The 20,160-nt window shown below is 37.7% G+C and overlaps 1 protein-coding gene across 16 annotated transcripts in view; it reads left to right on the forward strand.

The window, feature by feature from the left end:
• PSD3 (pleckstrin and Sec7 domain containing 3) overlaps positions 1 to 20,160 on the forward strand; it is a 706,817-nt gene that overhangs the window by 538,934 nt on the left and 147,723 nt on the right. For 14 of the 16 annotated variants that reach the window (XM_073902616.1, XM_025886232.2, XM_073902618.1 and 11 more), the window contains one exon: positions 3,721 to 3,914. The exons of the other annotated variants lie outside the window; for them this stretch is intronic. In XM_073902616.1, coding sequence (XP_073758717.1) covers positions 3,721 to 3,914 — 194 coding nt within the window. The remainder of the gene's footprint in view (positions 1 to 3,720; positions 3,915 to 20,160) is intronic. 16 annotated transcript variants of the gene reach the window in all.

Genomic DNA, 20,160 nt, shown 5'->3' on the forward strand with positions numbered 1-20,160 from the left:
TGTATATACATATATATAAATATGTAAAGTGATGGGTGTGTTAACACAATGAAGTGACTTTTTTCATGATGTATATGTATATTAAATCCTCATACTGTATACTTTAAATATCTCACATTAAATTGTCAATTAAAAAAATTAATAAAGCAACATAGAAGAGGAAATGTAATCCATATAATAACAAATTGTAATTTTTCAGGATTTTTGCAATATCCAGAAGATATTTCCTGAACATCAATAGTGACCATTAATTTTAAATAAATTAATAAATAACTAAATCTCTTACATTGCATAAATCAGTTATTCCAGAGGGAGAGGAAGATGGCAGCAGAGTAGGAGGACCCTAGACTAATGTTGTTCCATGAACACAAACTAAGTAGCTATCAAATCCTAAGTAACCCAGAAATTGACATGAAGACTGACAGAACAAACTCCACAACTAAAGGAAGAGAAGACATTGAATACGGTAAGGAGTGCAGAGAAGTGATTTGGGGGAGAAACAGATGCCAGGTGCTACAGAGGGGAGAGAAGTGTGGTTGTAGAGAAGGATAAAAGAGGAGCACACAGGGGAACACACAAGGAGAACCCAAAGCCGTTGGTTTGGAAGACAAGAGGGACTGGATTTTATGTATTCTTACCATCAGAGGGGCTTAGAGTCTGGAGTTTTAAAGGTCAGCAGGCTTGCCTGGCATAGAGACTAGAAGGCACTGTGCTGCTCCTGAAGAGAAGGCAGGCAAACAAAGCAGAGGGAACTAGACAGCATTATGCTAAGCAAAATAAGTCAGTGAGGGAAAGGCAAATACCATATGATTTCACTCATATGTGGAATTTAAGAAACAAAACAAATTAATAAAGGGACAAAAAAAGGAAACAAACCAAGAAACAGTCTCTTAAGTGTAGAGAACAAACTGATGGTTACTAGAAGGGAGGTGGGTGGGCAGATGGGTTAAAGAGGTGATGGGGATAAAGGAATGCAGTTGTTGTGATGAGCACCAGGTGATGAAGTGTTTAATCACTATGTTGTACAAACTATTACACTGTATGTTCACTAACTGGAATATAAAAACTTTAAAAAAATGTATTAAAAATCAGTTGTTCTTCAGTAAAGTTGGGAGCAGGGAGACAAATGGATAAGCAAAATAAATATGGTATACCACAAAATGAAATAGTACTTAGCAATAAAAAGAAACAAACTATTGATTTGCACAATATGGATGAATCTTAAATTTAATTTGCTGAGTAAAAGAAACCAGTTTTATGCCATTTTGAAAAAGGGAAATCTATAGGGATGGAGGACATCAGTAATTTTCAAGAATTGGAAGGGGAAAGGAATTAACTAAAAGAGGAACGCAGGTGGCAATTTTCTATATACAGTGAACACATCTAGTACCTAGATTTGGTTTCCAAATACCGTTGTCCAGCAAGAAGAACGGAACTTCTTGGAGACATTTCTTCCAGGGTCGACATAAGGAAAATTTAAGATGAGCTTAGAAGCATCTTCTTGTGGTACCTAAAAGAAGTGCTTAAAAAACAAAAAAGGAAAAAGAGGGAGGCATGTTCAAAGGAGACAGAAGCCTCCTTGATAGAACTACTAGTGGCCAAAGCTGAAAAAAATGGAGCAATAAATTTAATAATGATAGTATTTTATTATAATGCAAAAGAATAAGATTATATCCATGTGTCCATACTTACAGAAGAATTGCAATTACTAATGTAGAACAAATGAGGGAAATAAAAAAACACCATTAGAGCAGCACAATAATAATTGTCATAGGCAAGATCCACTGATGAATGCTCATATTAGTGTTCTGAAGTTTAAGGAGAAACAGGCTATTTTCATAGTCACAAATTTTCCCCAAAACATTTACAAAAGAAAATTGTAACATTACAGAATAGAAACTTGTCAGACAGCACCTTAACCAAGTAATCAAGGTTAATATCATTGGTCATAAAACATATATACCCTCATCTGATGCCCTGAGAGGGTCCATCAGTATGATATCCTTCCCAAAAATGTACAACCTCAATCTAATCAAACAAACCTAAATTGGGGATATTCTGTAACATAACTGGCCAGTTCTAATACTCTTCTAAATGTCAAGGTCATGAAAGACGAGGAAGGAGTGAGGTTCTGTTGGTGACTGGAGAAAACTAAGAAATCATAACAACTACATGCACTGTGGGATCATGGATAGGATCCTGGAACAGAAAAAAAAAATAGTGAAAAAATTGGTAAAGTCTGAATAAAGCCTTAAGTTTAATTCATAGTATTGGATTATTGCTTTCTTCATTTTGAAATTTTTACTATGGTTATATAAGTTGTTAACATTAGGGGGAACTGGGTAATGGGCAGATGGGAATGTATGTACTATCTTTACAAATCTAAAATCTCAAAATTAAAAATTAAGTATAGATGTCTAAGGGCCCAGTGTTGTTTTTATATATCTCACAATAATCAAATAGCAGTGGAGAAAAAAAAGACTATTTTAATTTGATCACCAAATAAACACTTTTGATTATTATTAATTTTCTGGTTTCTTTTAAATATATTTTGGGAGAAAAATAATAAATATATTTTGGTTGTGATTATTTTGAATTTTTAATAAAAATATTCACTAATCAATCTAATAAGCATTTAAACCAGAGGTGATTGAGGAAATTGAACAGGTGAACTAAGACAAATGCTCTTAATTTGGTGCTGTTTTTTAGCAGTATATCAGTTTATTAATTTTCTTCTTCTCTTCATTCCTCTTTATTAATTGAATGTAATCATCCATTTTCTGCCTCCTTCATACTTAATGTACATTAGAATCTCAGAGTTAAATTTGCCCTCCTTGAAGGATCAGAGATTTTTTTTTTAAGATTTTTTATTTATTTGGGGTCAAGGGGAGAGCAGAACGGGGGGGAGGAGCAGAGGGAGAGGGAGAAACAGGCTTCCTGCTGAGCAAGGAGCCAGATGTGGGGCTCAATCTCAGGACCTTGAGATCATGACCTGAGGCCAAGGCAGACACTTAACCAACTGAGCCACCCAGGCACCCCAGAACAGAGATTTTAAAAAAGATTGGCCAATTAAAGGTTTTCTCAGTGGCTGTGAGGGTGCCCCACACTTTTATGGCAGTTGGCAAAGTAGTCGCTATAAGATGCCAAAGCACTGTGGATAACACCACCATCCTACCTCATTAATAGCTTTACCGGGGGTTTCAGTATAAGAGAATTAACTGTTATTTGGCAGCTATCATTCAATATTATTCATTGGACTGAATCTATAATTATTTGTTGTATTCTGTATACTTGGCAATGTGCTAAACCATGTAGAAATCAAAAATCAAAATCAAAATCATGATCTCTACCAAAGAATCCCCACTCTTTTGAAAGAGGACAGACATGAAGGCTCTGTAGTGGGTAGAAAGAGCAAAGGCTTTAGAGACTGTTCATATCCTTACTATCTTTCTTTGATTACTAGATCTGTGTCCTTGGGCATTTATTTAAACTCCCTTGAGTTTGTTTCCATATCTCTAATATGGGATACTAATGTCAGTCTTAGAAAATTGTTATGATCATTAATACCTGGCACATAGACACATAGTAGATGATACCTGTTATTACAGTTTTTGTTATCAAGACTGATAGACTACTGGAAAACATGGTAGTTTATTACACGAAATAACTTTGTTCATTGAGTATTATGTTAGGTGCTCAATCTGTGTTTTCTCCCTTTAGAGATGATGAAGAGAAAAAAAAATCTCCATCCGAAGGTACTGATGAGAAGGCTAATGGGACACATCCAAAGACCCTCAGTCGTATTGGGAGCACTACCAACCCATTCTTAGACATTCCTCATGACCCAAATGCTGCTGTGTACAAAAGTGGATTCTTGGCTCGGAAGATCCATGCAGATATGGATGGAAAGAAGAGTAAGCACAATTTGTTGTCATTGTCTGTTTCGTTTATTTCATCTTGAGGCCCAAAATGTAAAGTGAATTTATTTGAAGTAAAGTCAAGGATGAAGAAAAATTATATTAGGTTTATCTAGAGAAGTATTAACTGAAGTTTGATGAAGCCTCTAACCCTAAGTCAGAAATCCATTGTGGCACCTGCTCTTCTCCAAGTAGAATTATAGAGCTTCAGAAATGGAAGACGTCTTACAGATTATTCATTTCCAATCTTTTATTCATTTATTTACTCTTGCCTTCAACAAATAATTCTGGGTACTTAACTGTGTACTAGACATCAAAAATGTAGCAGCAAATGGGATGGGCAAGGTCCCTGTCTTCATGGAGTTTACATCTCTGGTGGTTGAGGGGAAGAGTGAATTTATAACACAGCATAATCAATAATGTAAGATCCCACAGACAAGGAAGGGAAGGAATGGCATTCTGCACACATTTGGAGGGATTGGCCTTTATGGGAGATGGATAGGTGTTTCGTAGGCAAGCATGGTATAATTAGTACTGGAAAATTAAAGGAGTCCCATCTGACGGTTCTGTGAAGTATGAGACATCGTTATCTACTGACAGGGGTAATAGTATTTGAGATTTGAAAGAAATGAAGTACATTTCTATGCTTAGAATAACCTATGCAGAAAGTGAAATAGCAATTTGGTATAGTTGAACGGGCTAAGGTAAGCTAGTATGTATGCTCAGAATTAGTGGGTTAAACCATTAGGGTATTCCTACCTACCTAGAGACACAAATATGCACTGCTTGGATGGATAGTACCACTACTTCTGTCTGTGGCTGGGTACTTTGTTAGCACATTCTTTTGGGTTACAGTCAAGAGAAATATTGTAATAGAGTGGCTTTGACACTGACTTATGATGCTGAGTATGTTTCTCAGTTTTTCCAAGTTCCTTAGGAGTACCTCTACCATATATCCTGTACACTCTATATACTAGCCTATTAGACTACTAAATTTTCTCAAAGAGAATTGTTTCAGGACTCTTGTAGTGGCAAGTGACAGCAAGTCTAACTGGCTTAGAAAAAAAAAGGTCAAGGACATACTTAAAATGAAGAATGTTGCCAGGACCCTTTGTCCATTTCTGTGTCTGCATTATATTGCATGTCATCTTTACTCTTTGAAACAGGTTTCTTTTACATGGCTGGTTATATGATTATTAGCAGCACTTTAGAGCAAGTGTTCAATTTTGTCAACAAAAAGTATTCTCCTTCTTTCCTGATTGAATTTACTGTATTCTGGGCACAACCCTGATTTGTATGAGAGATGGAATACTGTAATTGTCAGCACTCACTTGGTTGAAATGCAAAGAGGGAAAGTTCCCTCAAGAATGAATAAGATACAGTTCTCATAGAAAGGGATTCTTTTTGGTGGACAAAGCACTAGATATTCATTTCTTTGTTGGCAGCATACACACACACCCTTTCTCCAGCCAGTTCAAGCAAAGCCTTTGGTAAACATAGTACCATTTTTCATTTATAACCACAGATATACTTATCTCTGTGCCACATGTCATGCCTAAGAGTGGCTCCCATCTCCAAGGTTTAAATTTGCTGGTCGGTGTCCATTTTCCCTAGGTAAGGATGTAAATTCACTCTATAGGCTAAATGAAAAATACAGAAATATTTGACAACTTTATATAAAGTTCCAGAAGCAAAGAGCAGAATAACTGCAGTTGAAAATACCAATTCAGGAAAGGCAAAAAAGGAAGCAAAACAGCAATCATTGGTTTGGTGTATTTTACTACATTCTGCAAAGTTAACCTACTTGAACATCTTTTCATTGATTCACTTCCTTAGCAATGGATTGACATAATTGATTAACTTATTTCAAAGAGTCCCCAGATTCATCTTACCAGTGAAATTTTCTTTCTTTCTTGTTTTCCTGGGACACTTCTAAGGATTATTGGAGAGAATTCCCTGGCTGGAAGCTCTACTCCCTTAGCTGACCACTGTATACGAGTATAGGTACAAAACCTGGGAGTTCCTTAGTAGTTGAGCCATCATAGACCTTCTCTATCACGCTAGATTTTCCTGCCAATATAACTCCTTTAAAGCCTTAGTTAACTCCTTTGAGAACTTCAGATTCATTAGGGCAGTTTTAAGTGTCATGGGACTTTTATCTTTTTAGCAACTTAAGAATTTCTGCCTAGGTGAGGCGCTTCCCCCAAAGACCAGCACAGGCCCCTGCGCACATCATGTCCCTAAAGCCTAGAGTGTTAAAAGTCAGCAGGTTTGGCTGGGATACAGCTCAGAAGGCACTACAGTGTTCCTGGAGAGAAGTCAGACAAACAACCAGGGGCAGACTGTAGAAACAGCAATCTGAAAAAACACCTGAAACAAACAGTGGGGAGATTATTCATTCTTCTTGGCTTGCCTCCCTGAGAGACAGCATGCACAGATACTCCTCTCCAGGAACAGAGGAACTGGCTAGGTCCATTTCCTCTGCTACCCCACAGCATAAACACAGAGCCACCTGCAGTAAGCAGCACAGTGCCCACACTGGATGTCTAACCTCCTTATACAAAGCTTCACATCCCTGCAATCTGGTAATACTGCCCTTCTCAGTGAAGCTTGCCTCAATCCCAGTGCCGCAGGCCCTTTCCTCAGAAGACCAGCAGAAGCCCCTGCCCACACCACAGCTGCTGACCAAAGAGTTCTGCATGGCTTCAGTTCAAGTGGAAGTATCAGTTCTCATTTAACACACAGACCAAAGTGAACCTAGTTAAAACATGCCACATTCTAGCCAAAGACCAAACACTTCCCACTGCAGGCAAGGAGAAGCCACTGCAGAAACTGGCCTGAAGGATACAGCAGCCAAAACACAGTAGCAGAGGGCATGCAGCACACACCAGAGACAGTATCTGAAGTACCGGGCCCTGGACCTATATGATCTCTTCTCCATAAAGCCATGACTATTAGGAGCAGGAAACATACAGGCTTTTCTAACACAGAGAAGAAGAGAGACTTAAACAAAATGCCAGAGATCTAAGCAGAACAGATACAAGTAATATGACTGATGGGGAATCCAAAACAACAATTATAAGTATACTAGCTAGCTTGAGAAAAGAACAGAAGACCAGGGAGACCCTTACCACAGAGATAAAAGAGTAAAAAAACAGTCAGAAATGAAAAATTCAATAACTGAGATTTGAAACAACAAATGCAACGACCAAACAATGATGCAACAAACACAAGGATGGAAGAAGCAGAGGCCCAAAAAAGCGACATACAAGATAAAATAATGAAACATAAGCTGAACAAAAGAGAGAAAGAATTTTGCAATATGAGAATATACTTAGGGAATTCAGTGACTCCATCAAATGTAATAACATTCATAATCTAGGTATACTAGAGGAGGACAGAGAAAAGAGGACAGGGAATTTATTTCAGAAAATAATATGTGAAAATTTCCCTAATCTGGGAAAGGAAACAGGTATCCAGATCTGGGAAGCACCAAGAAATCCCATCAAAATTAACAAAAGCTGGGGTGCCTGGGTGGCTCACTCAGTTAAGCATCTGACTCTTAGATCTCGGGTCATGATCTCAGGGTCATGAGATTGAGCCCTGTGTTGTGCTCCGTGCTCAGCGGGGAGTCTGCTTGAGATTCTCTCTCCCTCTTCCTCTGCCCCTCCCCAACACTCTCTCAAATAAATAAATCTTTTAAAAAATCAACAAAAGCTGGCCAAGAACATGACATCGTAATTAAATTTTGTAAAATGTACTGATAAAGAGAAAAGTAGCAAGACAAAAAGAAGTCCCTAACTTACAAGGAAGACCCATCTCTCAACACAAATTTGGCAAGCTAAGAGGGAGTGGCATGATATATTCATAGTACTGAGTGGGAAAAATCTGCAGCCAAGAATACTCTATCTAGCAAGGAATAGAAGGAAAGATAAAGAGTTTCCCAAAGAAAAGCTAAAGGAGTTCATGGCCATTAAACCAGCCCTACGAGAAATATTACAGAGGACTCTGAGTGGAAAAGAAAGACCAAAGTGACAAAGACAAGAACGTAATAGAGAAAATCTCCCAAAATAACAAAACAAGTAATAAAATGGCACTAAATACATATCTATCAATAATTGCTCTAAATGTGGGGTGCCTGGATGGCTCAGTCGTTATGCGTCTGCCTTCGGCTCAGGTCATGATCCCAGGGTCCTGGGATCAAGCCCCGCATCAGGCTCCCTGCTCCTCGGGAAGCCTGCTTCTCCCTCTCCCACTCCCCCTGCTTGTGTTCCGCCCCCCCCGCTATGTCTCTTGTCAAAGAAATAAATAAAATCTTTAAAAAAATAATTACTCTAAATGTAAATGAACTAAACACTCCAATCAGATACACAGTGTCAGAATGTATTAAAAAAAGAAGACCCATTTATATGCTGCCTACAAGAAATTAATTTTAGACCTAAAGACACCTGTGCATTGAAATTGATGGAATGGAGATATATTTATCATATAACTGGACATCAGAATAAAGCCAGATTAGTAATACTTCTCTCCGACAAACTAGACTTTAAACCAAACACTATGAGATGAAGGGCATTATATCATAATAAAAGGGACAATCTAAAAGTAAGATCTAATAATTGGAAGTATTTATACACACAACATGGAGGCACCCCAATACATAAAACAATAACAAATATGAAGCAACTCATTAATAATAATAGAATAAGAGTAGGGGACTTTATTACCGCACTTAGATCAACGGACAGATCATCTAAGCAAAAAATCGACAAGGAAACAATAACTTGAATGACACACTGGACCAGATGAACTTCAGAGATATATTCAGAATATTTCATCCTAAAGCAGCAGAATGCACTTTAATGCAGGTTCTTTTTGACTACGCATGGAACATTGTCCAGAATAGATCATATACTAGGTCACAAATCAGGCCACAAAAAGTACAAAAAGATTGAAATCACACCATGCATCTTTTCTGACCAGAGTGCTATGAAACTTAAAGTCAAACACAAATATATATATATATATATATATATATATGGCACAGACACATGGTGGTTAAACAACATGCTACTAAACAATGAATGGGTTAGCCAGGATATCAAAGAAGAAATAGAAGCCAGACTTATCAAAAAGAAAAGAGAAAGGAACCAAATAAAATCAAAACAGGAGACAAAAAATAACCACCAACACCACAGAAATAAAATTATAAGAAATATTATTGGGTGCCTGGGTGGCTCAGTCGTTAAGCGTCTGCCTTCAGCTCAGGTCATGATCCCAGGGTCCTGGGATTGAGCCCCACATTGGGCTCCCTGCTCAATGGGAAGCCTGCTTCTCCCTCTCCTGCTCCCCCTCCTTGTGTTCCCTCTCTCACTGTGTCTCTCTCTGCAAATAAATAAATAAAATCTTAAAAAAATATATGAAAAACTATATGCCCACATATTGGACAACCTGAAAGAAATGAATGTATTCCTAGAAACATGTGAACCACCAAAACTGAAACAGGAAGAAATAGAAAACTTGAAGAGACCAATAACTAGCAAAGAAATTGAATTAGTCCAGGGCTAGGTGACTTCATGGGTCAATTCTATCAAACATTTAAATGACAGTGATTACCTATTCTTCTCAAACTATTTCAAAAAATAGAAGAGGTAGGAAAACTTCCACATTCATTCTGTGGGGCCAGAATTACCCTGAATTCAAAAATAAAGACTCCACTAAAAGAGAGAACTAGAGGTACAGGTGTAAGGTAGTACCTTACCAACAGTATGGTACTGGCACAAAAACAGACACATCAATCAATGAAACAGAATAGAAAACCCATCAATATCCCTGATGCTTATGGATGTACAAGTTCTGAATAAAATAGTTGCAAACCAAATCAAACAGTACATTAAAAAAATCATTCATCACTATCAAGTGGGATTTATGCCTGGCCTGTAAGTGTGGTTCAATATTAGTAAATAAATCAAAATAATACACCACAAAGAAAGGACAAGAACCATATGATCCTTTCAATAGATTCAGAAAAAGCATTAGAAAAAACTATATAACATCCATTCATAATGAAAAAAAAAACCCTCAGCAAAGTAGGGTTAGAGGGAACATACCTCAACATATAATAAAGGCCATATATGGAAAAACCCACAACTAATATTCTCTTCAATGGATATTTAACTTTTTAATGGGGAAGACCTAGGAGCTTTTCCTCTATGGTCAGGAACAACACAGGGATGTCTACTCTCACCACTATTATTTAATATAGTACTGGAAGTCTTAAGCATCAGCAGACAACAGAAAGAAATAAAAGGCATCCAAAATGGCAAGGAGGAATCCAAACTTTCACACTTCACAGACAACATGATACTCTTATGTAGAAAACCCAACAGACTCCACCAAAAAATTGCTAAAACTCATACATGAATTCAGCAAAGTCTCAGGTTAAAAAAATCAATGTACAGAAATTTATTGCATTTGTCTCTGCCAATAATGAAGAAGCAAAAATCAAGGAATCAATCCCATTTATAATTGCACCAAAACCTGTAAGATACCTAGGAATAAACCTAACCAGAGAGGTAAAAGATCTGTACCGTGGAAGCTATAGAACATTTATAAAAAATTCAAGAGGATACAAAGAAATGGAAAAGCATTCCATGCTCATGGATTAGAAGAACAAACATTGTTAAAATGTCTATACTACCCAAAGCACTCTACACATTCAGTGCAATCCCTATCAAAATACCACCAGCATTTTTCACAGAGCTCAAACAAATCCTAAAATCTGTATGGAACCACAAAAGACCCTGAATAGCCAAAGCAATCCTGAAAAAGAAAAGCAAAGCTGGAGCCATCACAATTCTGGACTTCAATCTATGTTACAGCACTGTAGTGATCAAAACAGTATGGTACTGGCACAAAAACAGACACATCAATCAATGAAACAGAATAGAAAACCCAGAAATGAACCCACAACTATATGGACAACTACTCTTCAATACAGCAGGAATGAATATCCAGTGAGAAAAAGACATCTCTTCAACAAATGGTGTTGGGAAAACTGGATGGCAACATGCAAAAGAATGAAGCTGGACCAGTTTCTTATACCATACCCAAAAATAAATTAAAAATGGATGAAAGACCTAGATATGAGATGGGAAACCATCAGAATCCTAGAGAACACAAGCAGCAACCTCTTTGACCTCAGCCAGAGCAACTTCTTACTACTCATATCACTGGAGGGAAGGGAAACAAAAGCAAAAATAAACTACTGTGACTTCTTCAATTTAAAAAGCTAATGCACAGCAAAAGAAACAGTCAACAAAACTAAAAGACAGCCTGCGGAATGGGAGAAAATATTTGCAAATGCCATATTTGATAAAGGGTTAGTATTCAAAATATATAAAGAACTTGTCAAACTCAACACCTCAAAAACAAAAAATCCATTTAAGAATAGGCAGAAGACATGAATAGACATTTTTCCAAAGAAGACATCCAGATGACTAACAAAAACATGAAAAGATGCTCAACATCACTCATCATCAGGGAAATACAAATCAAAACCACAATGAGATACTACCTCACACCTGTCAGAATGGCTAAAATGAACAAAACAGGAAACAACAGATCTTGGCACAGATGTGGAGAAAGGGGAACCCTCTTACACTCTGTTGATGGGAATGCAAACTGGTGCAGCCACTGTAGGAAACAGTATGGATGTTCCTCAAAATGTTAAAAATAGAACCACCCTTGTGATGCAGCAATTGCCCTACTAGGTATTTATCCAAAGGTTACAGAAATACTGATTCAGAGGGGTACCTGCACCCTGATTTATTAGCAGCATTATCAACAACAGCCAAATTATAGAAGGAGCCCAAATATCCATTGACTGATAACTGGAGAAAGAAATTGTGGTATAGGTGTTAAGGAGTTAAGGTATACACCTTAAGGAGTTAAGATGGCAGAGTAGTAGGGGTACCCTGGTCCTGCCTCTCCCTTGAACACAGCTAGGGTAATATCAAATCATTTTAAACACCGAGGAAATTGATCTGCGGATTAAGAGAACAATCTGCACAGTTAGAGAGACTCTGAGAACATGGCATGTACAAGGTGCAGTGATGTGAATTGGAGGAGAGAAAAGCCATGGTGCTGTGAAGGGGAGGAGGGAGCACTTTCCGTGGAGGAAGGAGAGCGAGAGAAAGAGAGAGGGGGACAGAGAGCAGCATGTTAGTTCACACAGGAAAAATACTTCCCCAAAACCGTTGACTGGGGAATCCAGAGGAATGGACTTTCGCAAGTTTTTACAAGGAGGAGAGTTCAAAGTTTGAAGTTTTAGAAGACCGTGCCATTCACAGGAGTCCAGTGGGGTGGGCAGCATTTCTCCTGGAGAAGAGGAGGGCGGAGACCTGGGAGCAGAAAGTATTGTGTAGGGATCCCCTGGATCACACTGGAAGAGAATATTCCCCTTGCTGGGGTACATCTGGAAGAGGGTATATTGCCTCTCCAAGGAAAAAATACCCTCCCGGCACCATTGAGCAGCTATTCATTAGCAAGGTACAGAAGTATGCACAGAGGGCAGATAACCTGTTCACAGTTTTTCATTGTGCTTTACCATAAACTCCAAGCACCTGCACTGCCATGCAACTGCTCTCCTGGGACAGAACAGCACCAGACACAATGTGGTGAGGCTCAGCTCCAGAGGAGGGGAGTGGGTCTGCGCCATAGCAGGTCCTTTAAGATTTGGAGTTTTGCATTCCATCCAGGTGCCAGACATAAAACACAGGAGAACTGTGGCACTGGATGTGCCCATGGCTCAGGCACAGACAAATTGAGAGCAGGGATCAGCCTGGGACACCAGAAGGGAGGTTGTTCAATTTTCTTTTAGGGCTTTCTGAACAGTGTTAGCCCGAGCTCCCCTCTTAGGGATGAGAGATCGAGTGATGCCATCTTTCCCTCTCCCAACAGCATGATTGGACCTCAGTGAACAACACAGCACCCCCGGTGGAGTCTTGAACCACTTACACCAAACCCCGCCCCCCTGTGCCCTGCAGGTGCATCTTTACTACAACAGGTTGGACTGTGAGCCAGCACAGCAGGTGTCTCCCACAAAGGAGTAACATAAGCCCCCCGCATACACCAAGTCTACTGATCATAGAGTGCTCCAAAGTGTCAACTTCAGTTCTGATGGAAATAGGACCAGGCTTTCTTTTTTCTTTTTCCTTTGGAATCAGATTTGTAGTTTATAGTTTTTTGTTTGTTTGCTTTTCTCTTTTTTAGTATCAGGGTGTTTTTTTTTTTCTTTCTTTGGAATCAGACTTACTGCTTTTAGTTTGTGGGTTTTTTGTCCTTTTCTCTCTTTTTGGATCAGGTTTAAAAAAAAAAACAGGCTTATTGTATCAAACAAATCAAAGCATACCTGGTTAAATGTCTAAACACTCCCCACTGCAAGCAAGGAGGAACTCTGCAGAGCACTGACCAATGGGAAAGGGCAGCCAAAACACAACAGCAGAGTGCACAGCATGCACCAGAAACACTTCCTGAAGTGTGAGGCCCTGGACAGTGTATTACCCCTTCTTGATATAGCATTACTCTGAGGAGCAGGGAACATAACAAGCTTTCATAACACACAAAAGACAGAAACCTAGACAAAATGACAAGATGGAGGAATTCTCCTCAAAAGAAAGATCAAGAAGAAATCACATCCAGGGATTTACTCAAAACAGATATAAGCAATACATCTGAACAAGAATTTAGAACAGCAGTCATGAGAATACTGGCTGGGCTTGAAAGAAGCATAGAAGACACCGGAGATACCCTTGCTAGAGAGATAAAAAACCTAAAAAGTAGTCAGGCAGAAAGAAAAAATGCTATAATTGAGATGCAAAACTGAATGGATAAAGTCACAATGAGGATGGAAGAATCAGAGGACACAATAGGTGATGGAGAAGTTAAAATTATGGAACATAATGAAGATGAAAAAAAGAGGGGAAGAAAACTTTGATCATGAAGTTAGGCTTAGGGAACACAGCAACTCCATAATGTGCAATAATATCCATATCATAGGAGTCCCAGAAGAAGAGCGGGATAAAGGGACCGAAGGTTTATTTGAACAAATTATAGCTGAGAACTTTCCTAATCTGGGGAAAGAAACGCATTCAAGTCCAAGAGGCACAGAGAACTGCCCTCAAAATCAACAAAAACATAAACACCATGATGTATCATGGTGAAACTTGCAAAATATAAAGATAAAGAGAATTCTGAAAGCAGCTAGGGACAAAAAAAAAAAAAGTCCTTTACCTACAAGGGTAAGCGTATAAGGTTAGCAGCAGACCTGGCCACTGCAGCTTACAAGGCCAGAAGAGAGGGCAGGAAATATTCAACATGCTAAGTGGGAAAAATATTTAGCCAAGAATACTTTATCCAGGGGGTGGCTCAGTTGGTAAAGTGTCTGCCTTTGGCTGAAGTCATGATCTCATGGTCCTGGGCTCAGCAGGGGAGTCTGCTTCTCCCTCTCCTCCTGCTCGTGCTCTCTCTCTCTCTCTCTCTCTCAAAAAAAGAACACTTTATCCAGCAAGGCTGTCGTTCAGAATAGGAGAGATAAAGAGTTTCCAAGACAAGTGAAAACTACAGGAGTTTGTGAATTCTAAACCACCTGTGCAAGAAATATTAAAGGGAACCCTTCGAGCAGAAAAGAGAGACCAAAAACAACAAAGACTAGAGAGGAACAGAGACAATCTACAGGAACAGCAACATGACAAGTAATACAATGGAACTAAATTCATATCTATCAATATTATTCTGAATGTACATGGACTCAATGCTCCAACAAAAGACACAGCGTATCAGAATGGATAAAAAAAAAAACAAGACCTATTGATACGCTTCTTAAACAAGATGGACTTTAGACCCACAGACATCTTCAGATTCAAAGTGAGGGGATGGAGAACCATTTATCATTTTAATGGACATCAAAAGAAAGCTGGAATAGCTGTACTTAATATCGGACAAACAACATTTTAAACCAAAGACTGTAAAACGAGATGAAGAAGGACACTGTATTATAATAAAAGGATCTATCCGACAAGAAGATCTAACAGTTGTAAATATTTATGCCCCTAACTTCAGAGCAGACAAATATATAAATCAACTAATAACAAGGAAAGTCATTGATAATAATCCAATGACAGTAGGGGATTTTAATACTCTACTCACAGCAATGGACAAATCATCTAAGCAGAAAAGCAACAAGGAAAAAGGGCTTTGAATGACACACTGGACCAGATGGACTTAACAGATATAGTCAGAGCATTTCATACTAAAGCAGCAGAATATACATTCTTTCCAAGTACACAGGGAACATTCTCCAGAATAGATCACATACTAGGTCACAAATCAGGCCTCAACCAGTACAAAGACATTGAGATTATACCATGCATATTTTCAGACCATAATGCTGTGAAACTTGAAGTCAACCACAAGAAAAATTTGGAAAGACCACAAATACGTGGAGGCTAAAGAATATTCTACTAAAGAATGAATGAGCTAACCAAGAAATTAAAGAAATAAAAAAATACATGAAAGAATGAAAATGAAAACATGATAGTCCCAAACCTTTGGCACGCAGCAAAGGTGGTCATAGGAGGGAAGTATATAGCAACACAGGCCTTCCTTAAGCAAGAAAAATTTCAAATATACAACATAACCTTACACCTAAAGGAGCTGGACAAAAAATAGCAAATAATGCCTAAAACCAGCAGAAGGAAATAATAAAGTTTAGAACAGAAATCAGTGATATATAAATCAAAAAAACAGAACATATCAATAAAACTAGGAGCTGGTTCTTTGAAAGAATTAACAAAATTGATAAACCCCTAACCAGACTTATGAAAAAGAAAAGAGAAAGGACCCAAATAAATAAAATCATGAAAGAGGAGAGATCATAACCAACACTGAATAAATACAAATGATTATAAAAGAATATTATGAGCAGTTACATGCCAATAAATTGGGCAATCTGGAAGAAATGGATAAATTCCTAGAATCATAACAAGCTATCAAAACTGAAACAGGAAGAAATAAAAAAATTAGAACAGACTCATAATCAGCAAAGAAATTGAGTCAGTAATCAAAAATCTCCCAGCAAACAAGAGTCCAGAGCTGGGTGGCTTCCAAGGAGAATTCTTCCAAACACTTAAGAGTAATACTGATTTTTCTGAAACTATTCCAAAAAATAGAAATGGAAGGAAAACTTTGAAACTCATTCTATGAGGCCAGTATCACCTTGATTCCAAAACCAGACAAAGACTCCATTAAAAAGGAGAATTACAGACCTATATCCCCGATGAACATGGATTTAAAAATTCTCAACAAATACTAGCAAATTGAAAGCAACAGTACATTAAAAAAATTATTCACCACAACCAGGTGGGATTCATTCATTGGCTGCAGGGTTGGTTCAATATCCCCAAATTAATCAAGAGAAAGAAATAAAAGGCATCCGAATCGATGAAGAAATCAAACTTTTCCTCCTCACAGATGACGTGGTACTCTATGTTGAAAACACAAAGACTCTACCCAAAAATTGCTAGAACTTATACAGGAATTCAGCAAATTGGCAGGATACAAAATTAATGCACAGAAGTCAGTGGCATTACTCTAAACTAACAATGACCCAGAAGAAAGAAATTAAGGAATCTATCCTATTTATAATTGCACAAAAAAACCATAAGATACCTGGGAATAAACCTAACCAAGGAGGTAAAGGATCTGTACTCTGAAACTATAAAACACTCTTGAAAGAAACTGAGGAAGATAAAAAGATGGAAAAACGTTCCATGCTCATGGATTAGAAGAACAAATATTGTTAAAATTTCTGTGCTTCCCAGAGCAATCTATACATTCAATGCAATCCCTATCAAAATACCATCAACATTTTTCTCAGAGCTGAACAAATGATGCTAAAATTTTTAAGGAACCAGAAAAGATCCTGAATAGCCAAAGGAAAGTTGAAAAAGAAAGAAAACCAAAGCTGGTAGCATCACAATACCAGGCTTCAAGCTATAATACAAAGCTGTAAGCATCAAAAACAGTATGGTACTGGCACAAAAACAGAAACATAGAGCAGTGGCACAGAATAGAGAACCCAGAAATGGACCCTCAACCCTATGGTCAACTAATCTTTGGCAAAGCAGGAAAGAATATCCAATGGAAAAAAGACAGTCTCTTCAGTAAATGGTGTTGGGAAAATTGGACAACAACATGCAGAAGGATGAAACTGGACCACTTTCTTACACCACACAAAAATAAATTCAAAATGGATGAAAGACCTAAATGTGATTCAGGAAACCCTCAAAATCCTGCAGGAGAATACAGGCAGAAACCTCTTTGACCTTGGCTGTAGCAACTTCTTACTAGACACGTTGCCGTAGGTAAGAGAAACAAGCTAAATGAACTATTGGTTGGGGCATCTGAGTGGCTCCATAGGTTAAGCATCTGCCTTCGGCTCAGGTCATGATCTCAGGGTCCTGGGATCAAGCCCTGTGTTGGGCTTCCTGCTCAGTGGGGCATCTGCTTCTCCCTCTCTCTCTGCCTCTCCCCCTGCTCATGTGTGTACTCTCTCTCTCAAATAAATAAATAAAACCTTTTTTAAAAAGATAAAAACTTCTGCACAGCAAAAGAAACAATCAACAGAACTATAAGGCAGCCTACGGAATGGGAGAAGACACTTGCAAATGATATACCTCATAAAAGGTTAATATCCAAAATCTGTTAAGAATTTCTCAAACTTAACACCCAAAAAACAAATAACCCAGTTAAGAAATGGGCAGAAGACATGAATAGAGATTTTTCCAAAGATGACATCCAGTTGGCTAACAGACACATGAAAAGATGCTCAATATCACTCATCATCAGGGAAATACAAATGAAAACCACAATGAAATACCACCTCACACCTGTCAGAATGGCTAAAATTAACAACACAGGAAACAAGAGATGTTGGTGAGAATGCAGGTAAGAACCCTCTTGCACCATTAGGGGGAATGCAAACTGGTTCAGCCACTTGGGAAAATAGTATGGAAATTCCTCAAAATGTTAATAATAGAACTACCCTACAACCAAGCAATTGTACTACTAGGTATTTAACCAAAAGCTGCAAAAGTACAGATTCGAAGGGGTACATGCACCCCTATGTTTGAGGCAGAATTACCAACAATAACCAAACTATGGAAAGTGCCAGGCATCCATAGACTGATGAATGGATAAAGAATATTTGGTGTATGTATACAAAGGAATATTACTCAGCCATAAGATTGAATGAAATCTTGCCTTTTATAATGATGTGGATGGAACTTGAGTGTATTCTACTAAGTGAAATAAGTCAGAGAAAGACCAAATACCATATGATTTCACTCATATGTGGAATTTAAGAAACAATACAAATGAACAGAATGGATGGGTAGGAAAAAAAGAATAAGACAAAAATAGAGAGGGAGGCAAACCATAAGAGACTCTTAACTGTAGAAAACAAACAGGTTTGCTGGAGGGGTGGTGGGTGGGGAATGGGCTAAATGAGTGATGGGAATTATAGAGGGCCCTTGTGATGAGGAGTGGGTATTATATATAAGTGACGAATCACTAAATACTACTCCTGAAACCAACACTACACTATATGTTAACTAACTTGAATTTAAATAAAACTTGGAAGAAAAAAAAAATGTATGTTCTGGAGATCAAAAGCAAAGTATAGTGCATATAGACAATATGACAACAATATTGTATTGTAGTCCTCAGACTTGCTAAGAGACTAGATCTTAATTATCCGCACCACGAAAAAAGAAATGACTGTGATTGCCATGATAGCAGTGCTAACTATTGCTACAATGGCAATCATATCACAGTATATAAATGTATCAAGTCAACATGATGTATACCTAAAATTGACATAATGTTATATGTCAAATATAGTTCAAAAAAAAATTAAACTGAACAGAAGAAGACTTTCGGCAGTAATAGGATTACCTGAAGTTGGTAAAGAGCATATACCAGAATCCTGTTTCCAACATCATACTTACTAATGAAGGACTGAATGCTTTCCCCCTGAGATTGGGAGATTTATATGCTTACCACTTTTACTCAACATAATACTGCAATTCTAGCCCGTACAATAAAGCAGGATAAAAAAAAATAGAAAATTAGATGGAAAAATAAAACTGTATTCGCAGATGACATGATTGCTCTATATAAACTTCCAAGGAATCTACCAAAAAGTCCTAGGATTTACTGCAAAAGAAAAATCATAGTATTTAGTATGAGTTCAGCCTTGTTGCAGATTAAAAGATCTACACAATAAAATATATCCCGTTTCTATATACTAACAATGAATATGTGAAAACCAAATTAAAAATGCAATTTCATTTACAATTACTTTAAGGAAAATATATTACTTAGTGTGATGGATTGAATTGTGCCCCCAATGTGACTTTGTTTAGAGATAAGGGTTTTAGGAATTGAGGTTAAATGATGTCATAAAGTTAGAATCCTAATCCAATAGGATTGGTGGCCTTAAAAGAAGAGGAAGATCTCTCTCAGTCCCTCCATAGTCCCTCCTATGGAAATGCCATGTAAGTACTTGAAGGGAGCTCTTACTAGAAACCAACCATGCTTAACACCCTGATCTCACGCTTCCAGGCTTCAGAACTGTGAGAAAATAAATTCCTGTTCTTTAAGCCACACAAATTATCTGTGATAATTTGTTATGGCAGCCCAAGCGGACTAAGACACTTAGGTATGTGCTTAAAACATGTACAGTATCTGTGTGCTGAACATTACAATATTATGATGAAAATAATCAAAGAACTAAGTAAATGGAGAGGCATACTATGTTCAGAAGTAGGAAAATTCAACATAGTAAAGATGTCAATTTTCTCCAAATTGATATATAGGTTTAATGCAATTTAATATCCAAATTCTAGCAAGATTTTTGTAGACATAGTGAAGCTTATTCTAAAATTTATATGGAAAGTCACAGGCCCTGAATAGCTTAAATAATCCTGAAAAAGAATAAAGTGTCAGGAATGACTTTATGTGATATGAAGTCTTACTATATAGCTACATTACTCAAGACTGTGGTATCAGTGCATCTATCGTCACACATATCAGTGGTGCAGGCTAGTGAGCTCAAAATAACCACACAGGGGTATGTTCATCTTGTTGTTTACAGTGGTGCAAGAACAACTTAATGGAAGAA

This window comes from Callorhinus ursinus, unplaced genomic scaffold (assembly GCF_003265705.2).
Source record: "Callorhinus ursinus isolate GAN/ISIS: 27379988/994484 unplaced genomic scaffold, GSC_fseal_2.0 scaffold17, whole genome shotgun sequence".
Classification (NCBI taxonomy): Eukaryota; Metazoa; Chordata; class Mammalia; order Carnivora; family Otariidae; genus Callorhinus; species Callorhinus ursinus.